This window comes from Syngnathoides biaculeatus, chromosome 12 (assembly GCF_019802595.1).
Source record: "Syngnathoides biaculeatus isolate LvHL_M chromosome 12, ASM1980259v1, whole genome shotgun sequence".
In the NCBI taxonomy this organism is placed as follows: domain Eukaryota; kingdom Metazoa; phylum Chordata; class Actinopteri; order Syngnathiformes; family Syngnathidae; genus Syngnathoides; species Syngnathoides biaculeatus.
Window position 1 is genome coordinate 17,281,468 of NC_084651.1, and position 23,251 is coordinate 17,304,718.

At 40.2% G+C, this 23,251-nt stretch overlaps 1 protein-coding gene across 4 annotated transcripts; it reads right to left on the bottom strand.

Moving 5' to 3' along the window:
* Positions 1 to 371: 371 nt before the first annotated feature.
* Positions 372 to 22,178, bottom strand: LOC133509813 (rab11 family-interacting protein 2). 4 transcript variants are annotated; one of them, XM_061837194.1, is made up of 8 exons: positions 22,004 to 22,178; positions 21,118 to 21,196; positions 17,743 to 17,770; positions 17,229 to 17,606; positions 9,041 to 9,441; positions 8,166 to 8,520; positions 7,405 to 7,477; positions 372 to 1,733 (listed from the first exon to the last, which is right to left on the bottom strand). In XM_061837194.1, exons 2-8 carry the CDS (start codon positions 21,155 to 21,157, stop codon positions 1,509 to 1,511), a joined length of 1,500 nt encoding a protein of 499 aa, XP_061693178.1. In that variant the 5' UTR covers positions 21,158 to 21,196; positions 22,004 to 22,178; the 3' UTR covers positions 372 to 1,508. The 4 variants fall into 4 exon arrangements, with proteins under 4 accessions (XP_061693178.1, XP_061693179.1, XP_061693181.1 ...); XM_061837195.1 differs by having other exon boundaries at positions 21,118 to 21,215; XM_061837197.1 differs by lacking the exon at positions 21,118 to 21,196.
* Positions 22,179 to 23,251: the final 1,073 nt, after the last annotated feature.

Genomic DNA, 23,251 nt, shown 5'->3' on the forward strand with positions numbered 1-23,251 from the left:
CAGGTTACAAGTTGAGGCAGGTATCTTTCAGGTAGCTAACAGGTTTAGACTAAGAGTACTTTCTTAAAGTGAGGACTATTCTGCGGGAGCCAGAATTTTTGTTATTGTTGGAACGGGATGAAATTCTTCACTCAATAGAAAGCAAATATATATTTGTTTTAAATGTGGTTTTCATTTTTCCCTGTTAATCTTCCCTTACAATTATAGACTGCTCATATCTTTGGCGATTGAGTGAATTTACAAAATCAGTGAGGGACCAAACAAACATTTACTCCATTGGTTTATATTGTTAATGTTCATACTAAAAACAGCAATGTGATTTAAAAGCTTTCTTGCAACTAACAAAATCAGAATGTGATGACAACAAAGTGTCAGTTTCGTTTTTGTTTAATAATTCTGTGTTAATCAACTTTGCACGGAAGACTGTTTGCATTTGGACCCTTCAGAGGATACAAAAACAAAGTGCTGTGATGTACTGTGGTGCAGTAAATACAAAAATGACCTTAACATATTAGGATTATACATTACTTCATCAATCCATAATACAAGCCTTTTTATACCAGTGTTAGTACCATAGAAACATTGAGCAGGGTATTCGGATACAGTAACAGAATGACAAAGTACCTCACAAAAATCTTAGTATTCATATATAACAGAACTGTGACAATGTCAATCAATACATATACCCCAGTAGTCCGTATTGAAAGAGACGAAGGCTGGTTAATAAGTAACAAAACACACCAAGATAATTAAAAGTTGAGATAAACCGAAATATGCAATCAGATTCCATCATAAAATGAACCAAAATAGTTAAATTAGGATTATTGCACTTTAAGTAAAGAGAGAATTTCTGACTAAAAACTTTCACCAATACCCCCAAATGATAGTCTTCACAATTACAGCAAATGTAAGCACAGTCTAGGGACTTAAATGAAGAATGTTGACTTTTTTTTTTTTTTTAAACACTAAAAAGCAAGACGAGAGACACTTTTAGGAAGCAGCTCGGGAATGAACAGCCAGAATTAATGTGGCAGGCTTAAGAGTGTGCTTAAGTGTAAACGTGTGTTACAAAACCCTCACCTTTTAATAAACAGCATACATTTGCTTCTTCTCTCATAGTAAACAGAAATGTGGCTTCTTTTTAACTTGAAAAGCTTGTAAGCACAAGATAGAAGCTGAGTACAATAGACTACTGTTAACTTTTAAGTGCAAACATTGAAACTGAACCAGAGCAGTCTAAAATAAGGGTGGTTGAACAAAATCCACTAATAAAGTCATGTCATTTTGTTTAAGTACCTAAATACCAGAGGACAGGTCACTTTCAACAGATTAGGAATAGAAATATGTAATTGGGCGAAAGACAATAATTGTTTAGTCTATTAGGACTAGGATTGTAATGAATACAATAATCTTGAATTGTCCTTCCACTTCATTTACCGCACAATACTGAAGTGCAAACAAATCCCAAACTCTTCTCTATTGTTGTCTATTGTCTCTGCCTCTACTGTCTACTTTTTATTGAGTTTACCTGCCTTTTTCTTAGGCTCATATGGTGTGCGCAGTATGCTTGGTGTTTCCTCCATGACACGTACCAGCAGGTTATCTATGTAGTCCTCCAGCTCCCTGATGTGGGCATCTTTCTTTTTCACCACTTCTTTCTGCTTGACAACTTCCTGCACCACTTCTTCAAAGGACAAGTTTCTATAGGCTGCCATACTCGCCTGTAACACTTCCTGAACATGGAAAACAGACAACAGGAAAAGTTTGTAGTTCAACTCATTCTGGTCTAATGCTGTGATCTTATTTCTTTAAGTTCAAGGCGAATTAGATACGTGCGATGTTTCTTGTTTGCTTAATATTTCTAATAGCGTTGTGACAGAGACTTAAAAGTGACACGCCAACTAATAAGTAGTAGTGTTAATGACGAACAAACCTTCAACATAGAGCTGGGCAATTAACCAAAGTGTAATTGCACTATCTCGCGATTATAAAAACGAAAAGAAAAATGATTAATGTGGTTTGGCGCGGGTTGAATTTGCAAGGTCCGGCTTTATAAAGGCACCCTGAATGCACCGTGTGTTCTTTGTAGGGAGTGTGTGATGTATGTTGTTACGTGCACTCCAACCCGGCATTCTTTAATTTGTTCATTGACAGCTGAGTAGAAATTTACTGTAAATCTAAACACACAACAAAGGGAATTGCACAGATTGTACATTTAGATAAAAGGCATCGCTATAGGCATTGTCATCTACTTGCTTTGCAACAGGCAATGAAAATCCTTGACGAGCTTGCGAACATTAGCATTAGCTCACACAAACACCAATGTAACACAGAGAGAACGTAACAATGTTCACTTTGTCCTAATCTGCGAAAAATCGAGTTTCTTAAAGGTTTATTGTGACTTTATCCTTCTAATCATTAATTTTACCCTACTTTAAAACCTCTTTGCATGTATCACACCACACTGCCCCTAAGAGGCCAAGGGTGGAAAAGATGGAAGTTCAGATACAGTCATAGCTTTGGAGATGAAGCTTTGACATGAAATGAGAGAAAAATTAAATGTTTTGCTGTTTTAGGTTAATGAGGATTATAAACACTATTTTTGTCTGCTAAATTCCACAGCACTAAAGAGAAAGATTTTTTTTGACAAACATACAATAAACACTTGGGAATTGCTGAGTAGACAATACAGCCACCCCTGGCATGCCAATGTTTCAGCCATGGCTGTATTTATTATTATTTTTTTTTATTTTTATTAGCTATGGCTGTATTGACTTTTATTTACTTTGCTTTCTATTTTGTAATATATTGCTATTTTTCTTGTTAATAATTCATTTTCCAAGTTAACCAAACCCAATTCCGATGAAGTTTGGACATTACAATGATTTGCAGTTCAACCTCTATTTAATTGAATACACTACAAAAAAAAGATATTTAATGCTCAAAATGATAATTATTTTCTTTTAAAAATAGTTTATTAATTTAGAATTTTATGGGTGTAACAGATTCCCTAAAAGCTGGGAGAGGGTCATGTTTACCACTGTGTTTAAACTTTTCTTTTAACAAATTCAACAAACATTTCAGAACAGAGCACACATTGTTGTTTTGTTGCTTGATGCACAGCTTCAGCTTTTCAACAGTTGGGTCTCCATTTTAGTATTTCACACTTCATAATGCGCCACACGTTTTCAATTGGAGACAAGTCTGGACTGCAGGCAAGCCAGTCTAGTACCCGCACTGTTTTAGTAGGAAGCCACGCTGTAGTAACACATCCAGAATGTGGCTAGGTGTTGTCTTGCTGAAATAGGCAGGGGGGTCCATGAAAAATAAGCTGCTTGGATGGCAGCATACATTTCCACAAAACCTGTATGTACTTTTTAGCATTAATGGTTCCTTCACAGATGTTTAAGTTACCATGCCAGCCCCATAAGATCACAGAAGCTGGCTTTTGAATTTTGCGTCCATAACACTCCAAATGGTATTTATCTTCTTGAGCCTGGAGGACACAACATTAACAATTTCCAAAAGCAATTTGAAATGTGGACTCATCGGACCACAGAACACTTTTCCACTTTGCATCAGCCGATCTTAGATGAGCTTGGGCCCAGAGAAGCCGGTGGCGTTTCTGGGTGTTATTGATAAATGGCTTTTGTTTTAATTAGTAGAGTCTTATGTTGAACTCACGTACGTAGCGCCCAACTGTATTTACTGACATTGGCTTTTTGAAATGTTCCTGAGCCCATGTGGTGATATCCTTTACATATTGATGTCGGTTTTTGATCCACTGCTGCCTGAGGGCTCGAAGCTCATGGGTGTTCAATGTTGGTATTTGGCCTTGCTGCATACATGCGCTGATTTCTCCAGATACTTGGAACCTTTTGATGAAATCCTTAAATTCTTTGCAATTGTACGTTCTAAAACACTGTCTTTAAACTGTTGGACTATTTTCCTCACACACTTGATAACAAAGAGGCCAACCTCGCCCCATTTTTATATGTGAATGACTGAGCAATTCAGGGAAGCTCCTTTTAAACCCACCTGTTCCCAATTAGCGTGTTTGCCTGTGTTGTTCCAAACGGGTGTTTGATGAGCATGCCACAACTTTCTCATTCTTATTTATGACTTTTCCCTTTTTTTTTTTGTCAGTGAAGCAGCCATAAAATTCAAAGTTAAGGGTTATTTGCTAAAACCAATGAAGTTTATCAGTTTCAACATTAAATATTTTGTCTTTTTAGTGTATTCAATTAAATATCCAGTAGGTTAAACATTATTTGCCAGTCATTGTATTCTGTTTTTATTTGTTTAGCACCGAGTTCCAACTTCTTTGTTATTGGGCTTGTATTTAAAGTGGAGTATTGGAAGTTAAATGAATACTAACTTTCAAAAATCAATTGTGTATTAATCATGATATCAATAACCAAAATGTGATTTTCTTTTCTTCCATATTTGCCCAGCTCTGCATTAAAATCCACACACAAACTTTAACTGGCCAGATGGGACCAGACCAACAAATACAACAACAACAACATAAATGAAAAAAAGAGATTATCACTTATACTGAACTGGACTGACATGCAAAAGTGTGCCAATGACAAACAATCCTTACATATCTGTTATCTGTATGATGTGTCAAAAATACACTCCCATTCCTGTCCTGTTGGTGGTAGTTATATGCGTTGCAATAGGTGTACTGTTGGTCTTATGTGGCACATGCAATGTGTTTTTTCTATCGCAGGTCCAACTGCTGCATCCAGTGGGTCACTGTCCAAAGTGTCCCCAATGCAGGTACAATGTGCAAGGTGTGTCACAAATGTTCCAGGTATATTCAAAACCTAAGCAATACACAGTTTTCAGTCTTGGCTAGATAAAACACCATGTCTACAAAAACAACCTGCAGCGTCATTTGTTCAGTGTGCTGAGAGAGGCAAGAGTACACCATGACAACACACATGCTCACTGCCCTGAGCACTCTTCCTGGCCGAGACAAACTTTACTGTTCTGGAGTGGACTGCCAGCTCACCCAACCTGTCTGCATACGATTGATTTTCTCTTTCCCAAGCTTAAGGGGGTCACCAAGGGGACTATTTTTCAATATGTAAACATTATCAAGAGGGCTGTGACAGCTGTGCTGCAGAGCATCCCGATAGAATCTTCCCAGGATTGCATGGTGTGGTAGAGATGGCTAGGAAAGTCTATTTGACTCCAGAGGGATTACGTTGAAGGAGAAAACTTGTATTTTGGATTTGAAATATGGTATGCCTTTTTTGACACCACTCCTGGAAATTCCTTATCTTCCGTGACCAAAACATAATGAATATAAAAGGATGTTGTAACTGAAATTCTCTTGCCTTACATTTCTCAGCAGACGTAAAGACAGTCCTTGCCACGACACTCTGATTCATTTTCGAGAACAATCTATTTAGGCACAGTACCATAGCCCTGTTTGGGCAGGACTCTTATGAGAACAGGAGCTGTAATCGTTTTTAATGAGGGAGCACTTTATCACTGTAATGCAGGGCATCCTCCCCCAAATCGATAGTGCACCAAAGGGTGGACTCTGTTTAAAATACCAGAGTTATCATCCTGCACTCCCATGCCTCAATCATACGACCACTGCAGAGGAAAGACAATGCAGAACGGCTCAGAGTTGGACAGTTTGCCAGGTGTCTTATCACTTCATGAGCACAAAGGCTACTGAGGAGGAGGGGGACATTGGGCAAAATGAAAATTCTCAAAGATTTTCACTACTGAAGATTAAAAATGCATCTAATTAAAAGATACCACCCTTGGGCCAATTAACACAGAATAGGGGAAGTGACCACCGTAAGGGAATACCGGTTGGGCGCAAATTAGGGCTGCATTAGATTATCTCATTTTGATCGTGATCGTGATTTTGGGTGCCATGATTAAATGAACCTGATCATCTTGGATTTTCTTTTTAATTTAAAATGGAGGCACTGCTGTGTATGGAGTACCGGAACTTCATTTGCAGCAGTGCCCGCAACCTAGTCAACCAGCCACCAGGTGAACAAATGCATAGTTAAGGCTTCATTAAGCTTTGCCACTGCGTTCCCTGTGCCAGCTTCAAAATAAAAGCTAAAATGACATTGACGGCCAATGTAGTAATTTATTTGGCTTTTATTGTGAAATTACAATCCTCCACCAGCACTATTTACAAATTTTGTAATCAGTGTTTGCAGCCCAATATTATTGTGCTCTATGCATTAACTGTATTTGATTCCATTTAGTTGCAATTTGTCATTCCACTTTGTAATAGCCTATTTATTAAGTTAAGCCTTGCGCAAGTACATTTTTAATGGTACATTTGTTTTTCTAATTATTTGTCAGTTAGTCTTATTCATGGATTCAGTTTGAACTGAAAACTCAAGATTTTGTTTGTTTAATACCATGCAATGAAAATAAAGATTTTTCCGAAACATAATAATCAATAAATGTGATTGCAATTTGATCAAAAAATCCATTATTATTTTGGACATAATTGTGTAGCTGTGGTTCATATACAGTGTACAGAGTCTACATGCAAGCTCTCTTACAATGATCTTCAGTAGCCTTGTGGTAAAGGTCTGAATTTGACCATGAACTCATAAAGTAATGATGACCATTTCTCTACGATTTGTAGTTAAGGAGAAGATAAGGCGTACATTTGCGGTTCTCCAGTTGTGTCATTACTGTTTATAATGAGCTCAGCTTTGAGAATTTAAAAGCTTCATCCTTTGAGATGTGTGTTACCCCCCCAACCATGCATGTGGTTAATTAGGGCCTTGAAGAGGAGGAAATGGGAGCTGCCATTTCTGCAAGCTAGTTCAGCATGTGCAGGAGCACATGTGTGGATAATGACAGACCTCAACACTCGCAAAGAAAGGTGACGAAAGCCATTATCAGCATCGACTCTCTTATTTAGGCATCCCTTCAGCTATTGTTCTGCTGTACCGTAGATACCAATTTTGATGTGTAATGGATCGCGCGTTTAATATATTCTGAAAACAGATATTCAATTACATAATTAAGCAGAATTATTCAGTAAATATTAACAAACCTAAGTAATTTATATGTTCTTTTTTCTCAATGAGAATGTTGATATCCAAACCAAAGAATTTCACCAATCTCATGAATATTTCACAGCAAATTACTTCATATTCAGAGCAGACAAGATGAGAGTGCAGCTGCTAATTAGTTGAATAGCACATTGAATTTTTAGAGGCCACAGTGATCAATGTCACCAGCTGCTACGTCAAATGAGACTTGAGACTTGTTCTCCATTACAACGTGTCATAATTGTACAAGTCCATTCTGGCACTTTTAGTTTATTTAAAGGGGAAACGTGGAACAAAATATGCATGAGGAATCATGGTTTGACATGCTAAGTTGTGCTAAGTGTCTTACATTTTTCATGGCGTAGACGTCCCTGCTCCCTCGGTCCAGGGCGATGTCTTCATTTCCAGGTGGCTTTATTTCACTGTAAAACAATTAAACAGACGGACAGGTGAGTAAATCCTGCATTCAATTGTCAGGAGGCTCTGAGGGACATTAACTTCCTATGGAAACAATCCGGTTTAAATACTTCAGAAAAGAAAAGGGCTGCTGTGCTTAATGAACTACAGCTGTTGTGATGTTTGAAATACATGTAATTACGTACATTAAACCACCATAATGTATTACTGCACCACATTAGGCCTGACCTGTGAGCTACTTGATGACAAAGACTGCATTTAAGATGATGGTCCTTTAAAGATAAGTGGTTAATTGGGCGGTCTATCAATTTAGAGGATCTCATTATGTTTGCTCAGAGGGCTCTGCTATCTAGCCAATGCTCTTTAAGAGCCTCTAATGACACCTATTCTGATAAAGCACGATGTAGCCTCAGTGTTCCTCAACTCTGTGTGGACGCCAAGAAAAGACATAATAGATTCAAGGGAAACAAAAACACTTGGCAAAATGACACGACAGTCCATGAGAGAAACTTTCTAAGGCTAATGAAAATACTGTAAACATCCTGTAAATGGGATGCATTCAACCTGTGTTCTGTCTCATGGTCATGGGAAAGCACGATGTCCATTTTGAGATTGAAAAGGATTAATGAAAAACATAATAATGATAACAGCTGCACTAGAACTGTACATAAATTATTTTCAAGTTTTATGTACCTTACTTTGTAGTTGGAGCCGAAAGGGTTAGTGTGTACTTGTGAGTCGCCACAAAAAGGGTTAGGGGAGCGCAGGTCTCCAAAACTGCCTGAACTGCCTGCACGGCCGCCATTGCTGGTCTTGCGACCATCTTTCTTTCCAGTCATCCGTTCCAGTAGGCTGATCTTTTCCTTTTTCTCCTTGGGCTTCTCCCACAGCTGCCCTTGCTCCCCCTCAAATGGGTTGCGGTTGCGTGGGAGCGTGGCATACTTCTGTGGCAGGGTGTCACTGATATCAGTAAAAGGGTCACCGTGTGCCTCGTTGTCTTGGAGGCCTGGTACCTCACTCTGGGAACGCCTGTGAGGACCAGCTGTACCTGAACCCAAAAAACAAAGTCATAGCATGATGCATCAATGTTTATAGGCCTTATGAGATCATATGAAGACTTCTTTTGCCTGATTGCACTGAAGGGATGGTTCAATCAAGATTCTTCATGGCCAGGATTATAAACGATACTACTATTGATTTAACTCTTTGGTTTGTTTAATGGACATTATTATAATGCAGAGGTTGTACACAGTCTTACTGTACTGGCAATTAAGATATGTGACCATATTTTGAGTGTGACCTCTGTCAAGCCAAAACAGTTTTGATCCAATCATTTTGGGAAATTGTAATTATTTTTCCATGATTTTATGTATAACATGTACATTCCTGGGGCTCTGTGATATCTACTGATGGATACATAAGATTATATAAACATATGGTAGACAAAAGGCATGTATTTTATTATACAAAAGTTTCTTTTACCTTTATCCACTAAGGATGTAAATCTGAATGCAATCTATACTTCTGTTTGAATTGCAAAACTTAAACGTCACAAAACATTTGCTCACCACCACTTTCTTCTATGGAATTCATGGAGTCCGGTTTGGGTCGAAAGTGGGTCCCAATGAGATCTGACATGGAGTGGGCTGCAGACAGCTTCTGGGCCCCAGAAAGTAGTGATCGTTTAGCCTTGATTTCAGGCTGTGTTCGTAGTTCTGGGGCAGTTGGATTGTGGTTAGGATCTGAGTCACATGCTGCAGAGCGAGGTAGGATGGCTGAAGACGTGTCACTATCATGTTTGCGGCCCTTTATTTTCACCTTAAGTTTAGAGAAAGGCGAGCGGGGCTTCTCTTTCATGGAGAGGTCAAACATACTGGCTGTCATATTGTTCCGCATAAACTGGATGCTGACTTGTATGCGTCCTCGCTCCTTCTTCTTTTTTGATGGTTTGGACTGCAAGGTGTACCAGCTAAAATGAAAATGGAGAAAGCTTAAGATATTCAATAGAGACATTTTTATTATTATTTTTTTTTCAAAGGAACAGGATTTATCTACGATGATTATCCATTTAAGAAGAACTTAAGAATATGATACAAGGTTAATTTGAGCATACTAATCCAAAATCTTGTCACCAATTCAGAGGCTCAAACCCTTTGAATTTTAGAGAATATAAATTGTCGTTCAAGAGAATCAAACATTTTTCTTTGTGACACAGAATATAAGAAATGGGATGTGCTTGAATAGGAGTATTTGAGGCTTCCTTTTGGCCTCCTATTCATTTAACCTACATGGGTTTTCAACTGGAAGTAATGGGATTTGTGCATTCAAAATAAAGTGGCATTTGCACAAATCTGGCCTTTGTTCAGAACTGCAAAGACGAGCAATGGGGACATTGAATTGCAGGATGACCGACCATTTCATGCATGCTAATCAGTCATATCCTCTGTTATGAGGACTGTACAAAAGACAATTCAGGAAGCTACTATTTATAAACAGAGTACAAAAATTCCATCATCTTCTGCCATCAATCAACAATGCAACATTACTTAAAGATAAAAGCAAAAAAAAAAAAAAAAGCAAAAAAAAAATCATTATAAATTAATTGTTGAAATGTTTTATTTGTGTGTTTTGTCTTTTTAATGAGATGGTAGAACCTGTCACTGCACACAATATTGGGCCGGGTGTGGAAAAAAAACTGCAGCTGTTGAGTGCTATTCTAAACCATCAAGCCCGTGGCCCGGTAGCCGAGTCACGAAGGGTCCATTTCCCAGGCGGCACGCCACGCTCAGTCAGATCAGCAGCCACAGCATGCCACTGCTATGGGGCCGGCACTGCAGCTTAAGTGTGTCTCAAGGCCAAGATAAACCTCCCTGTGCTTGGAACCGCAATCCTACGGCTTGGCCCCTGGACCGCTGGGAAACTCCTCACAATCAACAAACACAGGTGTGCGATAATTATGGGCTGTGTGCTCAGATATCGAGACAGTCTTTCCTCCCCAATATGTCAGTTCAAAAACATCACAAATGGGCCGCAGCAAATGGAGCACACAGTCGGTCAAATGTGGTCATAGTATCCAGGGTCCTGGTGTCATTGTCAGACTTGTCTGCAGTTTGGGAATGGACTGACGAGGACACGCCATATCCATTACCAACACTCAGCTCAAAAGGGGCCTTAAAGTCAATCAGCTCAAGCACAAAGAAGAAAAATATGTACCACTTTCACACTGATTATAACATATTGCAATTCTCCAAACTGATGAGTAGAGAGGAAGTGCTAATGTATTTCCATGTTGGTGAGCTAATTAACACCAGATTCAATTTGGATCATCTGTTCCTGTTCCCTTCATGGAAGGTTAAGCAACAGCATGTGTGTATAAAGGGTCAAATCGACCTAATCTTTTAGTTTACTCTGCAATTGTTACACAATCTTACTTGAGGCTTCTGGTGTATTGTATTTTTTACAGTTTACACTCAGCCTTTCATTAGTCAGTCCTTAATCAAAAAATGCCAATGCAAAAAGTAAGCAAATGAAACAAAATCAATATCACAAGGCAAACTGCATTACTTTCCAAAACATCCGAAAAATGTTATTTATATAAAATGTCTAAAATGGCTGCTTGGTCGAGTTTTTAGCACATCTGGTTCATAGTTCTGAGGTTGGAGGTTCGAATTTGGCCTTCTTGTGCTGTGTTTCCATGGATCTTTCTGAGTGCTCCTTCCAAATTCTTGAAGCATAGATGTTGTGTTGGGTTTATCCACAAAATTTTCCTTCAATGTGAAAGTTAGTATAATGCTTGTCGAAATGTGTACTGCGATTGGCCTGAGACCAAATCAGGGTGTTTAGGGTGCCCAAAGTCATGTGGGATATGTTTCAGTTCACGCTGGACCCTTGTGAAGATGAGCTATATAGAAAATGGATGCATGGATGTCTCACAAAACCTGTTAAGGCAGCTAGCTCCACTAGTTTAAAATTCTGCCAAATAAATATATCCTATTTAGTAATCAGGCTAAAAGCACTATTTAATCAATAAAAGTCAAGATATTGTTCAGACTTGCATCAATGGTTAGGCTATCATGGGCAGCCAAAAAATGGCCCGCAAGCCACATATGGCCTGATTCATTCTTTAATTCGGACCAAAGAGCATTTTCATTATCAGGAGAATTTTCAATTCATTTCTCATTAAATAATGGGTGAATGGGTTTAATGTGACTAATCAACTAAACAGTGAATGAAAAATTTTACATCCATCCATCCATCTTAGCCGTTTATCCTCACAAGGGTCGTGGGTCTGCTGGAGCCTATTCCAGCTGTCAACGGACAGGAGGCAGGGAAAATCCTGAACTGGTTGCCAGCCAGTTGCAGGGCACATTGAGACAAACAGCGCACTCACAATCACACCTCGGGGCAATTTAGAGTGTCCAATTAACGCAGGTTTTTGGGATGTGGGAGGAAGCAGGAGTACCCGGAAAAAAACCCACACACGCACAGGGAGAACATGCAAAATCCACACAGGCGCGGGAGCTGATCCCTGGTCCTCAGAACTGTGAGACTCCCACTTTACAGCTGGGCTACCATGCTACCATAATTTTACATATTGTTAAAAAAAATCTTTTACTGATAATACTTATTTAATTCTCATTATGAATAACTCAAAAATGTCAATGAATTATTCTTTTAAATTGAAAGAAACCTCTTTACGGCTCAGTGGGTGAGCTGGAAAGTGTTGGCCTCACAGTTCTGAGGTCCTGGCTTCAATCCCAGACCCACCTGTGTGGAGTTTGCATGTTCTCCCCGTGCCTGTGTGAGTTTTCTCCCGGCACTCAGGTTTCCTCCCACATCCCAAAAACATGCAACATTAATTGTACACTCTAGATTGCCCCTTGGTGTGATTGTGAGTGTGGCTGTTTGTCTCTATGTGCCCTGTAATTGGCTGGCAACTAGTTCACGGTGTACCCTGCCTGCTACCCATTGGCAGCTGGGAATAGGCTCCAGCACTCCCCGTGACTGTCATGAGAATAAGTGGCTAAGAAAATGGATGGATGGATGAACCTGTTTACATGCAGTTTTCAACCTCTTATTTGGGTGTAAAAGATCCATTTAAAAAAAAAAAAAAAAGATTTCTTAGTTTTCAAAAGTCACAAAAACCTCAAAATAATCCTGAAGTGCAAAGACAACTCCATATGGAACAGCAATAACTTAGTTTTATATTACATAATGTAATGTCTGTTTTGTGGAGTGAAAAAGAAGAGTGGCTTCCCATTTAATAATTATTTCTTACGTCTCCTTTTTGAATATGGATAATCACAATCACGATGCTCAAACAATAAATTGCGCAGCCCTAATGGATAGCGCACAAGAATTGATCATCTCAGGATGAAGATGAAGTCTGCATTTTTATCAGGAAAGCGATAGTTCAAAAGAAATTTCTGTAAACACTTGGAAGAGGATTAAGTATTTTTACTTCTATACAATGCAACTTGTATATAAAAGCATATATACACAAGTACACAGTATGTTTGGTGTTTTTGACAGAAAAGTAGATTACTAGACTGCAAACAATTTATTTTTTGCATTCTCCTTCCTCTTTAGTAGTTTGAAATAATTGTTCCCTATGCATTAATGCGTCTCCTGACTTCTTTGCAATGTCTACATTAGCTATCAATATATTACTTCCTCTAAATAGCTAATTTAGACATTGCAACCTCTGCAATTACATTCCACTTCTTAATGTACAGTTCTAAAATGAAACATGGCTAACAAAAAAAAAAGAATCCCATTAAAATTTTAAGGCTGTTGCAAAAACATGGCAGGTTTCTTCTTTATCAATGTGCACTAACCTTAACAGTGTACACACAAGTAGTATCAAGACATGCTGAATGTATTGTACAGTGCCATGAAAAACTATTGCCCCGATCTCTAATACTTTTGCATAATTTCTCCACCTGAATGTTTAGAATGATCAAACAAATAAAAATACACTAATATAACCTATGTAAACCTAAAATACAAGGGTCCCTCACTACTTCACGCTTCACTTTTTGCAGCTTCAGTGCTTTGTTTTTTTTCCATCCTCCCCCAAAAAATAAACTTGGAAAAAAACGGCCATATTGGCATATTGCGGAATGACACATTGATACACGGTGTGTTGTTGGTCTCTGGCACGACGTCGATCAATGAGAGCATGTGTGGATTTATCCCGTGAGCTGATTGGTTGGGCATCATCGAAACCTCACCCAGCAACTTCCGTTCCACCCTTTCCTTTCTCCTTCCTTTCCGCCATTTTCTATGCTATTGAATGTCTGCACGATAACTTCTCATTCACAATACTGGCATAGCTCTATGCTAAAACATTCCTCTGAATAGGAAGATGATGACAAAAAAGAAAAACTTTGGGTTTTGATCAAAGACGGCAGAAGTTACGCTTTTGTGGCGCGCTATTGTGGCATAAATGTATCTACGGTACACTACATAAAGAAGGATAAGGCAAACATCTGTAAAACTGCTTCAATAACCTAGTAAGGACGTGAAACGTGTGGTGACATCACAAAATAAGAGGATTCTTAGAATGGAAGCTGCGTGAGCTTTGTGGATAGCTGATTGCAGAAAAATGGCGCCGTGTTTGGACACCAACATGAGCAGGACAAAGGCTAAAGCCCTTTATGATCAATTCCAGCCTGGTGACGATGAAGAGGCTGAATAAAGTGATGACGAACCTCAAGCCAGCACTAGTTCTGCAAGGAGCGATTCACCCCCTCGAGGACTAGGCTTTTCGGCAACCAAAGGTCGGTTTGAAAAAACTCAAGCATTATGGCCTTGGAAGCGTGTATGGTGAGGCTTCGTCCGCTGACAACGCTGCTGCTCGTCGTTATGTGGAGGAAGAATTTGCACAAGACATTGAACACAATAAGGTACGAGCTGTCGAGTTTACCAATTGTGTTGACAGGGATATGTCCTTGTGCAGGGGGATTTTAAAGCAGAAGAAAAAAAGACATCAGGGCGGCACAGTGGATCAGCTGGTAAAAGCCTTGGCCTCACAGTTCTGAGGTCCTGGGTTCAATCCCGGACCCAGCTGTGTGGAGTTTGTATGTTCTCTCCATGTCCTCGTGGGTTTCCTCCGGGCACTCCGGTTTCCTTCCACCTCCCAAAAACATGCAACATTAATTGGACACTCTAAACTCCCCCTAGGGGTGATTGTGAGAGTGGCTGTTTGTGTGCCCTGTGATTGGCTGGCAACCAGTTCAGGGTGTAGCCCGCCTCCTGTCCATTGACATCTGGGATAGGATCCAGCACTCCCCCCGACCCTCATGAGGATAAGCGGCAAAGAAAATGGATGGATGGATGGATAAAAACATCAGGTACACCATCAGCACCTCCAGCAGAGACTCTCCATGTGAGGAATGTTAATCATGTACGTACTGCAATAAATGTGTTAAATGTGCATCACTAGGTTTTATAAAGATTTAAATAGACACTTGTACAGTTGAAAATTTTTCTCAAATATGCAATGTATAAATACATACTGTAGATATATTTTAATTTTAGTATCCACGTTGTGCAAAAAAAAAAAAAAAATCATCTCAAAGGTAAAAAAAACTCAGTTATGTAAACTGCCAGCACCTCCAGTAGAAGATGCTCCAAGTGAGGAACGTTAATTATGTACTCTAATAAAAATATTATTGTGCACCTCAAGGTTTTATAGTTACAGATTTAACTAGACACTTGTACAGTTGTAATTTTTGTCTCAAGTATTCTTCTTCTTTTCCTTTCGGCTTGTCACGTTAGGGGTCGCAGCGTGTCATCTTTTTCCATCTTAGCCTATCTTCTGCATCTTCCTCTCTAACCCCAACTGCCCTCATGTCTTCCCTCACCACATCCATAAACCTTCTCTTTGGTCTTCCTCTCGCTCTTTTGCCTGGCAGCTCCATCCTCAGCACCTTTCCACCTATATACTCATTCTCTCGCCTCTGAACATGTCCAAAACATCGAAGTCTGCTCTCTCGAATCTTGTCTCCAAAACATCCAACTTTGGCTGTTCCTCTAATGAGCTCACTTCTAATCCTATCCAACCTGCTCACTCCGAGCGAGAACCTCAACATCTTCATTTCTGCGACCTCGAGTTCTGCTTCCTGTTGTTTCTTCAGTGCCACCGTCTATAATCCGTACATCATGGCCGGCCTCACCAGTGTTTTGTAAACTTTGCCCTTCATCCTAGCAGAGACTCTTCTGTCACATAACACAGCAGACACCTTCCGCCAGCTGTTCCAACCTGCTTGGACCCATTTCTTCACTTCCTTACCACATTCACCATTGCTCTGGATTGTTGACCCTAAATATTTGAAGTCCTCCACCCTCGCTATGTCTTAAGTATGCAAAGTATAAATACTGAACAGTTCACATATTTTAAACATTCTGGTACCCACATACACACACACAAAAAAAAACCCCTCCCCATCTCAAAGGTAAAAAAAAAAAAAACTCAGCTACATCGCCAGTGCCTCAGTCGAAGAGTCTCTGAATGATGAATGGTAACTTTACAGTAATATATTAGTCAATTTTAAATTTTTAATACTGCATATATTATATTTGTATATATTATATTCATAAGGTTTTCCGATTAAAGATTTTGACTGGAGCACTCTTTTTGTCTCAAATATCCAAAGTACAAATAGCGTTTACATATTGTAAACGTTCTGGTACCCACATTAGCAAACATGCCCCCCTACTTCGCGGTTTTTCACTTTTCGAGGGTGGTTCTGGTCCCAATTATCACATAGTTATTTAATTTTGTGGAAGCGGCATGGTGGGGCAGCTGTAGAACGTTGCCTTTAGAGTTTTGAGACCCAGTGTTCAATCTCAGCCCTCCATCTGAAGAGTTTCCATGTTCCCCCTATGCCTGCGTGGGTTTTCTCCAGGCACTCCGGTTTCCTCTCAGATCCCAAAAACATGCAAAACTTGGGAGACTTTAAATTTAAAATTAAGTCCCCGTGTGCCCTGCGATTGGCTGGAAACCAGTTCAGGGTGTACGCATGGATGGATGGATGGGTGTTTTAATCTAGTGTCGCTATATAGCTATAGTGTACAGCTACATTGTTAAATAATACATCACTGTCACTTTCCACTTTATTTGGCTGACACTAACAGCAGTGTTACTGCTCCTGGCAAGAACATTACATTTTTAGAATGTGTTAAGTTAAATCAATAAGTCAATGTTGTACTGTAATTGAAGATTTTCCTTTTTACAATTCAAATTTAAAATAATTCGTCCTATTAGTACGTCATAACATTTCTCCCTGGGCTACAGGAAAGAGTTATGTACAGCCAATGTTGTGATGCTCATACCATAGAATAAGTCACCCATCCATCCATTTTCTGAGCCACTTATCCTCACGAGGGTCGAGGGAGTGCTGGAGGCAATCCTAGCTGTCATCGGGCAGGAGGGAGGGTATACTCTGAACTGGTCACATGGAGACAGACAACAGGCGCACTCAATCACACTCACGGGCATTTTAGTCACCAATGAATGCATGTTTTTGGGATGTGGGAGAAACCGGAGTGCCCGGAAAAAAACAACGCAAGCGCGGGGAGAACATGTAAACTCCACAAAGGAGGGGCCAGGATTTGAACCACAGTTCTCAGAACTCTGGGTGAAGAGATTTCATATCTTCAGTGCCAACCATGATATTCATACATACAAAAAAAAAAAAAAAACAACTTGAACAGATTTACTGGAGCATGTCGAGTACTACTCATACTCACTCAGTTTTCTGTCGCTGCTTATTGTCAAACACTTCGTTAAGGTTGATGGATCTCTGGCCGAGGAACTTGTCCAGCCCGACCAAGGACCGATGCATTACAATGAAGCACAGCTCATAGACTTCTGTGTTGCCATCCAAAAGTAACCCTGGTAGTTCAAAGGAGGCTTCTTCTCTCCAGACAGGGTTGAGTGTCTTCTCTGCCACTGACGTTGAGTACTTTTCCTTGCCCAGCTGAATGATAGTGTATGCATCATTGGTGCCATTTTTGCCCTTGGGCTGTAAATTAGCAGCTTGAAGAACTGTGGCTTGGACATGAGTTGGAAACCACTTTTGAGACTGTTCACCCAAGGACATTGTCTGTACTGGTTTCAATGGTACTCTATAGTGTTATAGAAATAAGCGTGTAATGTGAAAATACATATTTAACAATTATTTTTTTTCATGTTATTGATGTTTGCCCAAAGGTATATAAAATATCATAAAGTGAGCAAACCAAATATAAGAAACCCACAAACCCAGATATCCAAGCCACTGTTGAGTCATCTGGAAGGGGTGGAAAAAACAAAACAATATTAACACAGTAAAGAAACAGAAATACAAATGCTACATAATAGTATCATTAGAAATTAAATAACAACAGGAACATAACAAATGTGTAGGTACTTTACATGTATGTATAATATACACACATCAATTAATACAAACAGTAGAAAAAAATATTCAAGGTGTCAAAAGGTTCCAGGAATGGTGCCACAAAAATATATATCATTAACCTGGTAGCATAATGCAGCCCTATGGGGGCACAAACCAGTGCAATCTGTAGGCCGGTCCCAAGCCCGGATAAATGCAGAGGGTTGCGTCAGGAAGGACATCCGGCGTAAAAACTGTGCCAAACAAATATGAGGGTTCATCTAAAGAATCCCATACCGGATCGGTCGTGGCACGGGTTAACAACGCCCACCCCCGGCACTGCTAACCTGCAGGGCGTCGGTGGAAATTCAGCTACTGTGGGTCGAAGACAAAGAAGAGGAGGAAACCGGATCCATCGTCAGAAGAAAAAGAGGAAAGCACAGAGTCAACAACTGAGTGTAGGGACTTTGAATGTTGGGACTATGACAGGAAAAGCTCAGGAGTTGGTTGACATGATGATTAGGAGAAAGGTTGATATTCTGTGCATCCAAGAGAGCAGGTGGAAAGGTAGTAAGGCTAGAAGTTTGGGAGCAGGGTTTAAATTATTCTACCACGGAGTAGATTTGAAGAGAAATGGAGTAGGGGTTATTTTAAAGGAAGAGCTGGCTAAGAATGTCTTGGAGGTGAAAAGAGTATCAGATCGAGTGATGAGACTAAAATTTGAAATTGAGGGTGTTATGTATAATGTGGTTAGCGGCTACGCCCCACAGGTAGGAAGTGAACTAGAGTTGAAAGAGAAATTCTGGAAGGAACTAGATGAAGTAGTTCTGAGCATCCCAGACAGCGAGAGAGTTGTGATTGGTGCAGACTGTAATGGACATATTGGTAAAGGAAACAGGGGGGATGAAGAAGTGATGGGTAAGTATGGCATCCTGGAAAGGAACTTTGAGGGACGGATGGTGGTGGACAAAAAGGATGGAGATAGCTGTAGTGAACACTTATTTCCAGAAGAGGGAGGAATATATGACCTACAAGAGCAGAGGTGTGTCTTCTGGTAGGAAAGGGGAGAAGGAGACTTGGTGGTGGAACCCCAAAATACAGGGAGTCATACAAGGAAAGAGATTAGAGAAGAAGAAGTGGGACACTGAGAGGACTGAGGAGAGGCGAAAGGAGTACATCGAGATGCGACATATGGCAAATGTAGAGGTGGCAAAGGCTAAACAAGAGGCATATGAAGACATGTACACCAGGTTGGACATGAAAGAAGGAGAAAAGGATCTCTACAGGTTGGCGAGACAGTGGGGTTGAGATGGGAAGGATATGCAGCAAGTAAGGGTGATTAAGGATAGAGATGGAAATGTGTTGACTGGTGCCAGTAGTGTGCTAAATAGATGGAAAGAATACTTTGAGAAGTTGATGAATGAAGAAAATGAGAGAGAAGGAAGAGTTGAAGAGGTAAGTGTGAAGGACCAGGAAATGGCAATGATTAATAATGGGGAAGTCAGAGAGGCACTACAAAGGATGAAAAATGGAAAGGCAGTTGGTCCTGATGACATACCGGTGGAGGTATGGAAGCAATTTGAAGAGATGGCTGTGGAGTGTTTGACCAACTTATTCAATAGAATACTAGCGGGTGAAAAGATGCCTGAAGAATGGAGGAAAAGTGTTCAAGTTCCCATTTTTAAGAACAAAGGCAATGTTCAGAGCTGTGGGAATTATAGAGGAATAAAGTTGATGAGCCACACAATGAAGTTATGGGGAAGAGTAGTGGAGGCTAGACTCAGGACAGAAGTAAGTATCTGTGAGCAACGGTATGGTTTGCGAGCAGCAGCATGGTTTCATGCCAAGAAAGTGTACCACAGATGTATTATTTGCCTTGAGGAGGCTCGTGGAAAAGTACAGAGAAGGTCAGAAGGAGCTACATTGTGTCTTTGTGGATCTAGAGAAAGCCTATGACAGAGTACCAAGAGAGGAACTGTGGTACTGCATGTGTAAGTCTGGTGTGGCTGAGAAATATGATAAAATAGTACAGGACATGTATGATGGCAGCAGAACAATGGGGAGATGTGCCTTACGTGTGACAGAAGAATTTAAGGTGGAGGTGGAACTGCATCAGGGATCAGCTCTGAGCCCCTTCCTGTTTGCAGTGGTAATGGATAGGCTGACAGATGAAGTTAGACTGGAATCCCCTTGGACCATGATGTTCGCAGATATTGTGATATGCAGTAAAAGCAGGGAGCATGCAGAACAATTAGAAAGATGGAGACATACACTGGAAAGGAGAGGAATGATGATTAGCCGAAGTAAAACAGAATATATGTGCGTGAATGAGAAAGGTGGAGGGGGAAGAGTGAGGCAACAGGGAGAAGAAATAGCGAGGGCGGAGGACTTCAAATATTTAGGGTCAACAATCCAGAGCAATGGTGAGTGTGGTAAGGAAGTGAAGAAACGGGTCCAAGCAGGTTGGAACACCTGGCGGATGGTGTCTGCTGTGTTATGTGACAGAAGAGGGCAAAGTTTACAAAACACTGGTGAGGCCGGCCATGATGTACGGATTAGAGACGGCGGCACTGAAGAAACAACAGGAAGCAGAACTGGAGGTAGCAGAAATGAAGATGTTGAGATTCTCGCTCAGAGTGAGCAGGTTGGATAGGATTAGAAATGAGCTCATTAGAGGGACAGCCAAAGTTGGATGTTTTGGAGACAAGATTCGAGAGAGCAGACTTCGATGGTTTGGACATGTTCAGAGACGAGAGAGTGAGTACTTTGGTGGAAGGGTGCTGAGGATGGAGCTGCCAGGAAGAAGGAAGAGTGAGACGAAGACCAAAGAAAAGGTTTATGGATGTGGTGAGGGAAGACATGAGGGCAGAGGGTAGTTGGGGTTAGATAGAAGATCCAGGACATAGGCTAAGATAGAAAAAGATGACAGGCTGTGGCGACCCCTAACGGGACAAGCTGAAAGGAAAAGAAGATTAACCTGGTAGCATATTTGGCCAAGTAATTTTTGAACATTTTTTAAGGTTTTTGGGAAAAAAAAAAAAAAAAAAAAAATCAACAAAGATTCTGCTGCCTCTGTTCAACCTCTCCAGAGTACCACGACCTGAACTACTGCGAACCTACACAGAAAAATATGATTTTATTTCTTGGTGCATTATTTTTTGTTATGATTACAGAAAGTTAAAAAATGACTTGGGTAGTTATGGAATGTGGGTATTTCAAACCGAAACTACAAATAAGTTCAATGAGTGAGAAACATTCACCCAGTATGTCCACAAAGAGATCCTTTGGCATTTGCTCCATTCAATCCATGACAAGAGCTGAGAATTGTGTCAGGACAACCTGTGGAGTGACAACACGCCTACTCACAATGAGCATCTGGCAGTTACAGACTGAAAAGTATAATGTATAGCACAAAAACAAAGAACAGCCTCCCTACTCATCCAACATGACTATATTAGATTTTTTTTCATCCTCTTTTCCAAAGGCTGGTCATCAAGCGACCAATTCGATAGATGTCAACTACATCAATATGGCTGTGTTGAAGGCACTGCGGACAATCTCAGAGGAATCCTTCCAGAATTGCATAACAGTGTGGCAGAGAAAGCTGGAAAACTGTGTTTGACTTGCAGGGGGATTACTTCAAAAGGAAAAACTAGTTTGGATTTGAAATACATTTCTGACACAACTCATATATTCACATACATATGTGGCTATAGAGGCATGCATGCGTAGTGCATCATTAAGTCATATTCCTATTTTACCACAAGATAAATGCATGACATCTAGAGATAGAGCATACTGTCAGTTCTGCCAAGTATAGTGATGTCGCAGGTTGATGGGCACAATATTGCTGATCGAGTTATGACGGTGGTTATTGATAGGGCCCGGTTCCACAAAACTATTCAATAAATGATATAGGTGTAATACTTTCATTGTCATACGATTTAAAGACTTGACACGCTGAACAATGTTTACATTTATCTTTTACAATAAAACGTAGTCGATGTATTAACGCTATGAAATAACACTAGCCAAACACATTCTCCAACGGATTTTGCGATGTATTATTTAATCAACCAGGCGAAATAACATTAGCGGTTAGCCGCCATGCTAGCAGTTATGCAGCGATTTACAAAAGATTCTTACCTCTAAGTCATTTACAGCGACCTATCAGCCCATCATATCCGGTCTCCGTTAATACAGAAAAGAACCATTTTTTATGGGAGATGAGGGCTACCTAATATTAGTTAGAAGCGCAGTTGTCATTCATCTTTGCTGACAACAGCTACTAAAACTTTACTTCCTGGCTTGACGTCACTTCCTGGTTGCGCCGGCAGAAATTTAGGAAGTGACGAAACTGGAATGCACGGTCGATTTGTATGTGTATGTATATTTATGTATATATATGGGACGTGGGAGGAAACTGGAGTGCCATCCCTTCCTAACTTGAATGTTTAAAATTATCAAATAAATATAAATAGACAAATATAACCTCAGTAAACTTGAAATACTGTTTTAAAATGGTCATTTCCTTAAAAAGCTCTCTGTCTCGCTCTTTCTCTTTCTGCGTGTGTGTATATATGTATATCCATCCATTCATTTTCTTAGCCGCTTATCCTCACAAGGTCACCAGGGTCGCGGGAGTGCTGGAGCCTATCCCAGCTGTCATCAAGCAGAAAGCAATGTACACCTGAACTGGTTGCCAGCCAATCGCAGGGCACACAGAAAGAAACAAACAAACAGTCGCACTCACAGTCACATCTAGGGGAAATTTTGAATCTCCATTTAATGCATGTTTTTTAGGATGGCGGAGGAAACCGGATTGCCTAGAGAAACCCAATGCAGGCACGGGGAGAACATGCAAACTCCACACAGGCAGGGCCGGGATTGAACCCGGGTTCTCAGAACTGTGACGCCAACACTATACAGCTGCACCACCATGCCATCTGTGTTTATATGTATATAACTGTTTAATTTTGTTGAGTCGGCTGGAAAAGGCTCCAGCACTCCAGCGACCCTTGTGAGGTTAAGCGGCTAAGAAAATGGGTGGATGGAAATATGAAGTCGCACCAATCAAGGAAGGAGGGTTACCATCAATGGCAACAGATTCGGAGAAGCAAGATATTCCCCATCCATGGTCTCACTGAAGAGAATTGTTTCAAGATGTTGGCTATCAGAGTGATTCCTGACAGATGCATTTTTATGCAGCTATGGGGGGCAGGGATGGAGGACGGTTTGTGGGTGTGGAATTAAATGATCTTTGGAGGGGATATATAATGACTGCAGTCCACTTGCCAGCGTTTTATTATAATATTTTTCATTTTTTTACCAGCTTATTCTTTGTTTTATAATGGTACCAGCAAATGTTCTATCCTCTCGTCAAGAAGAGCCCTC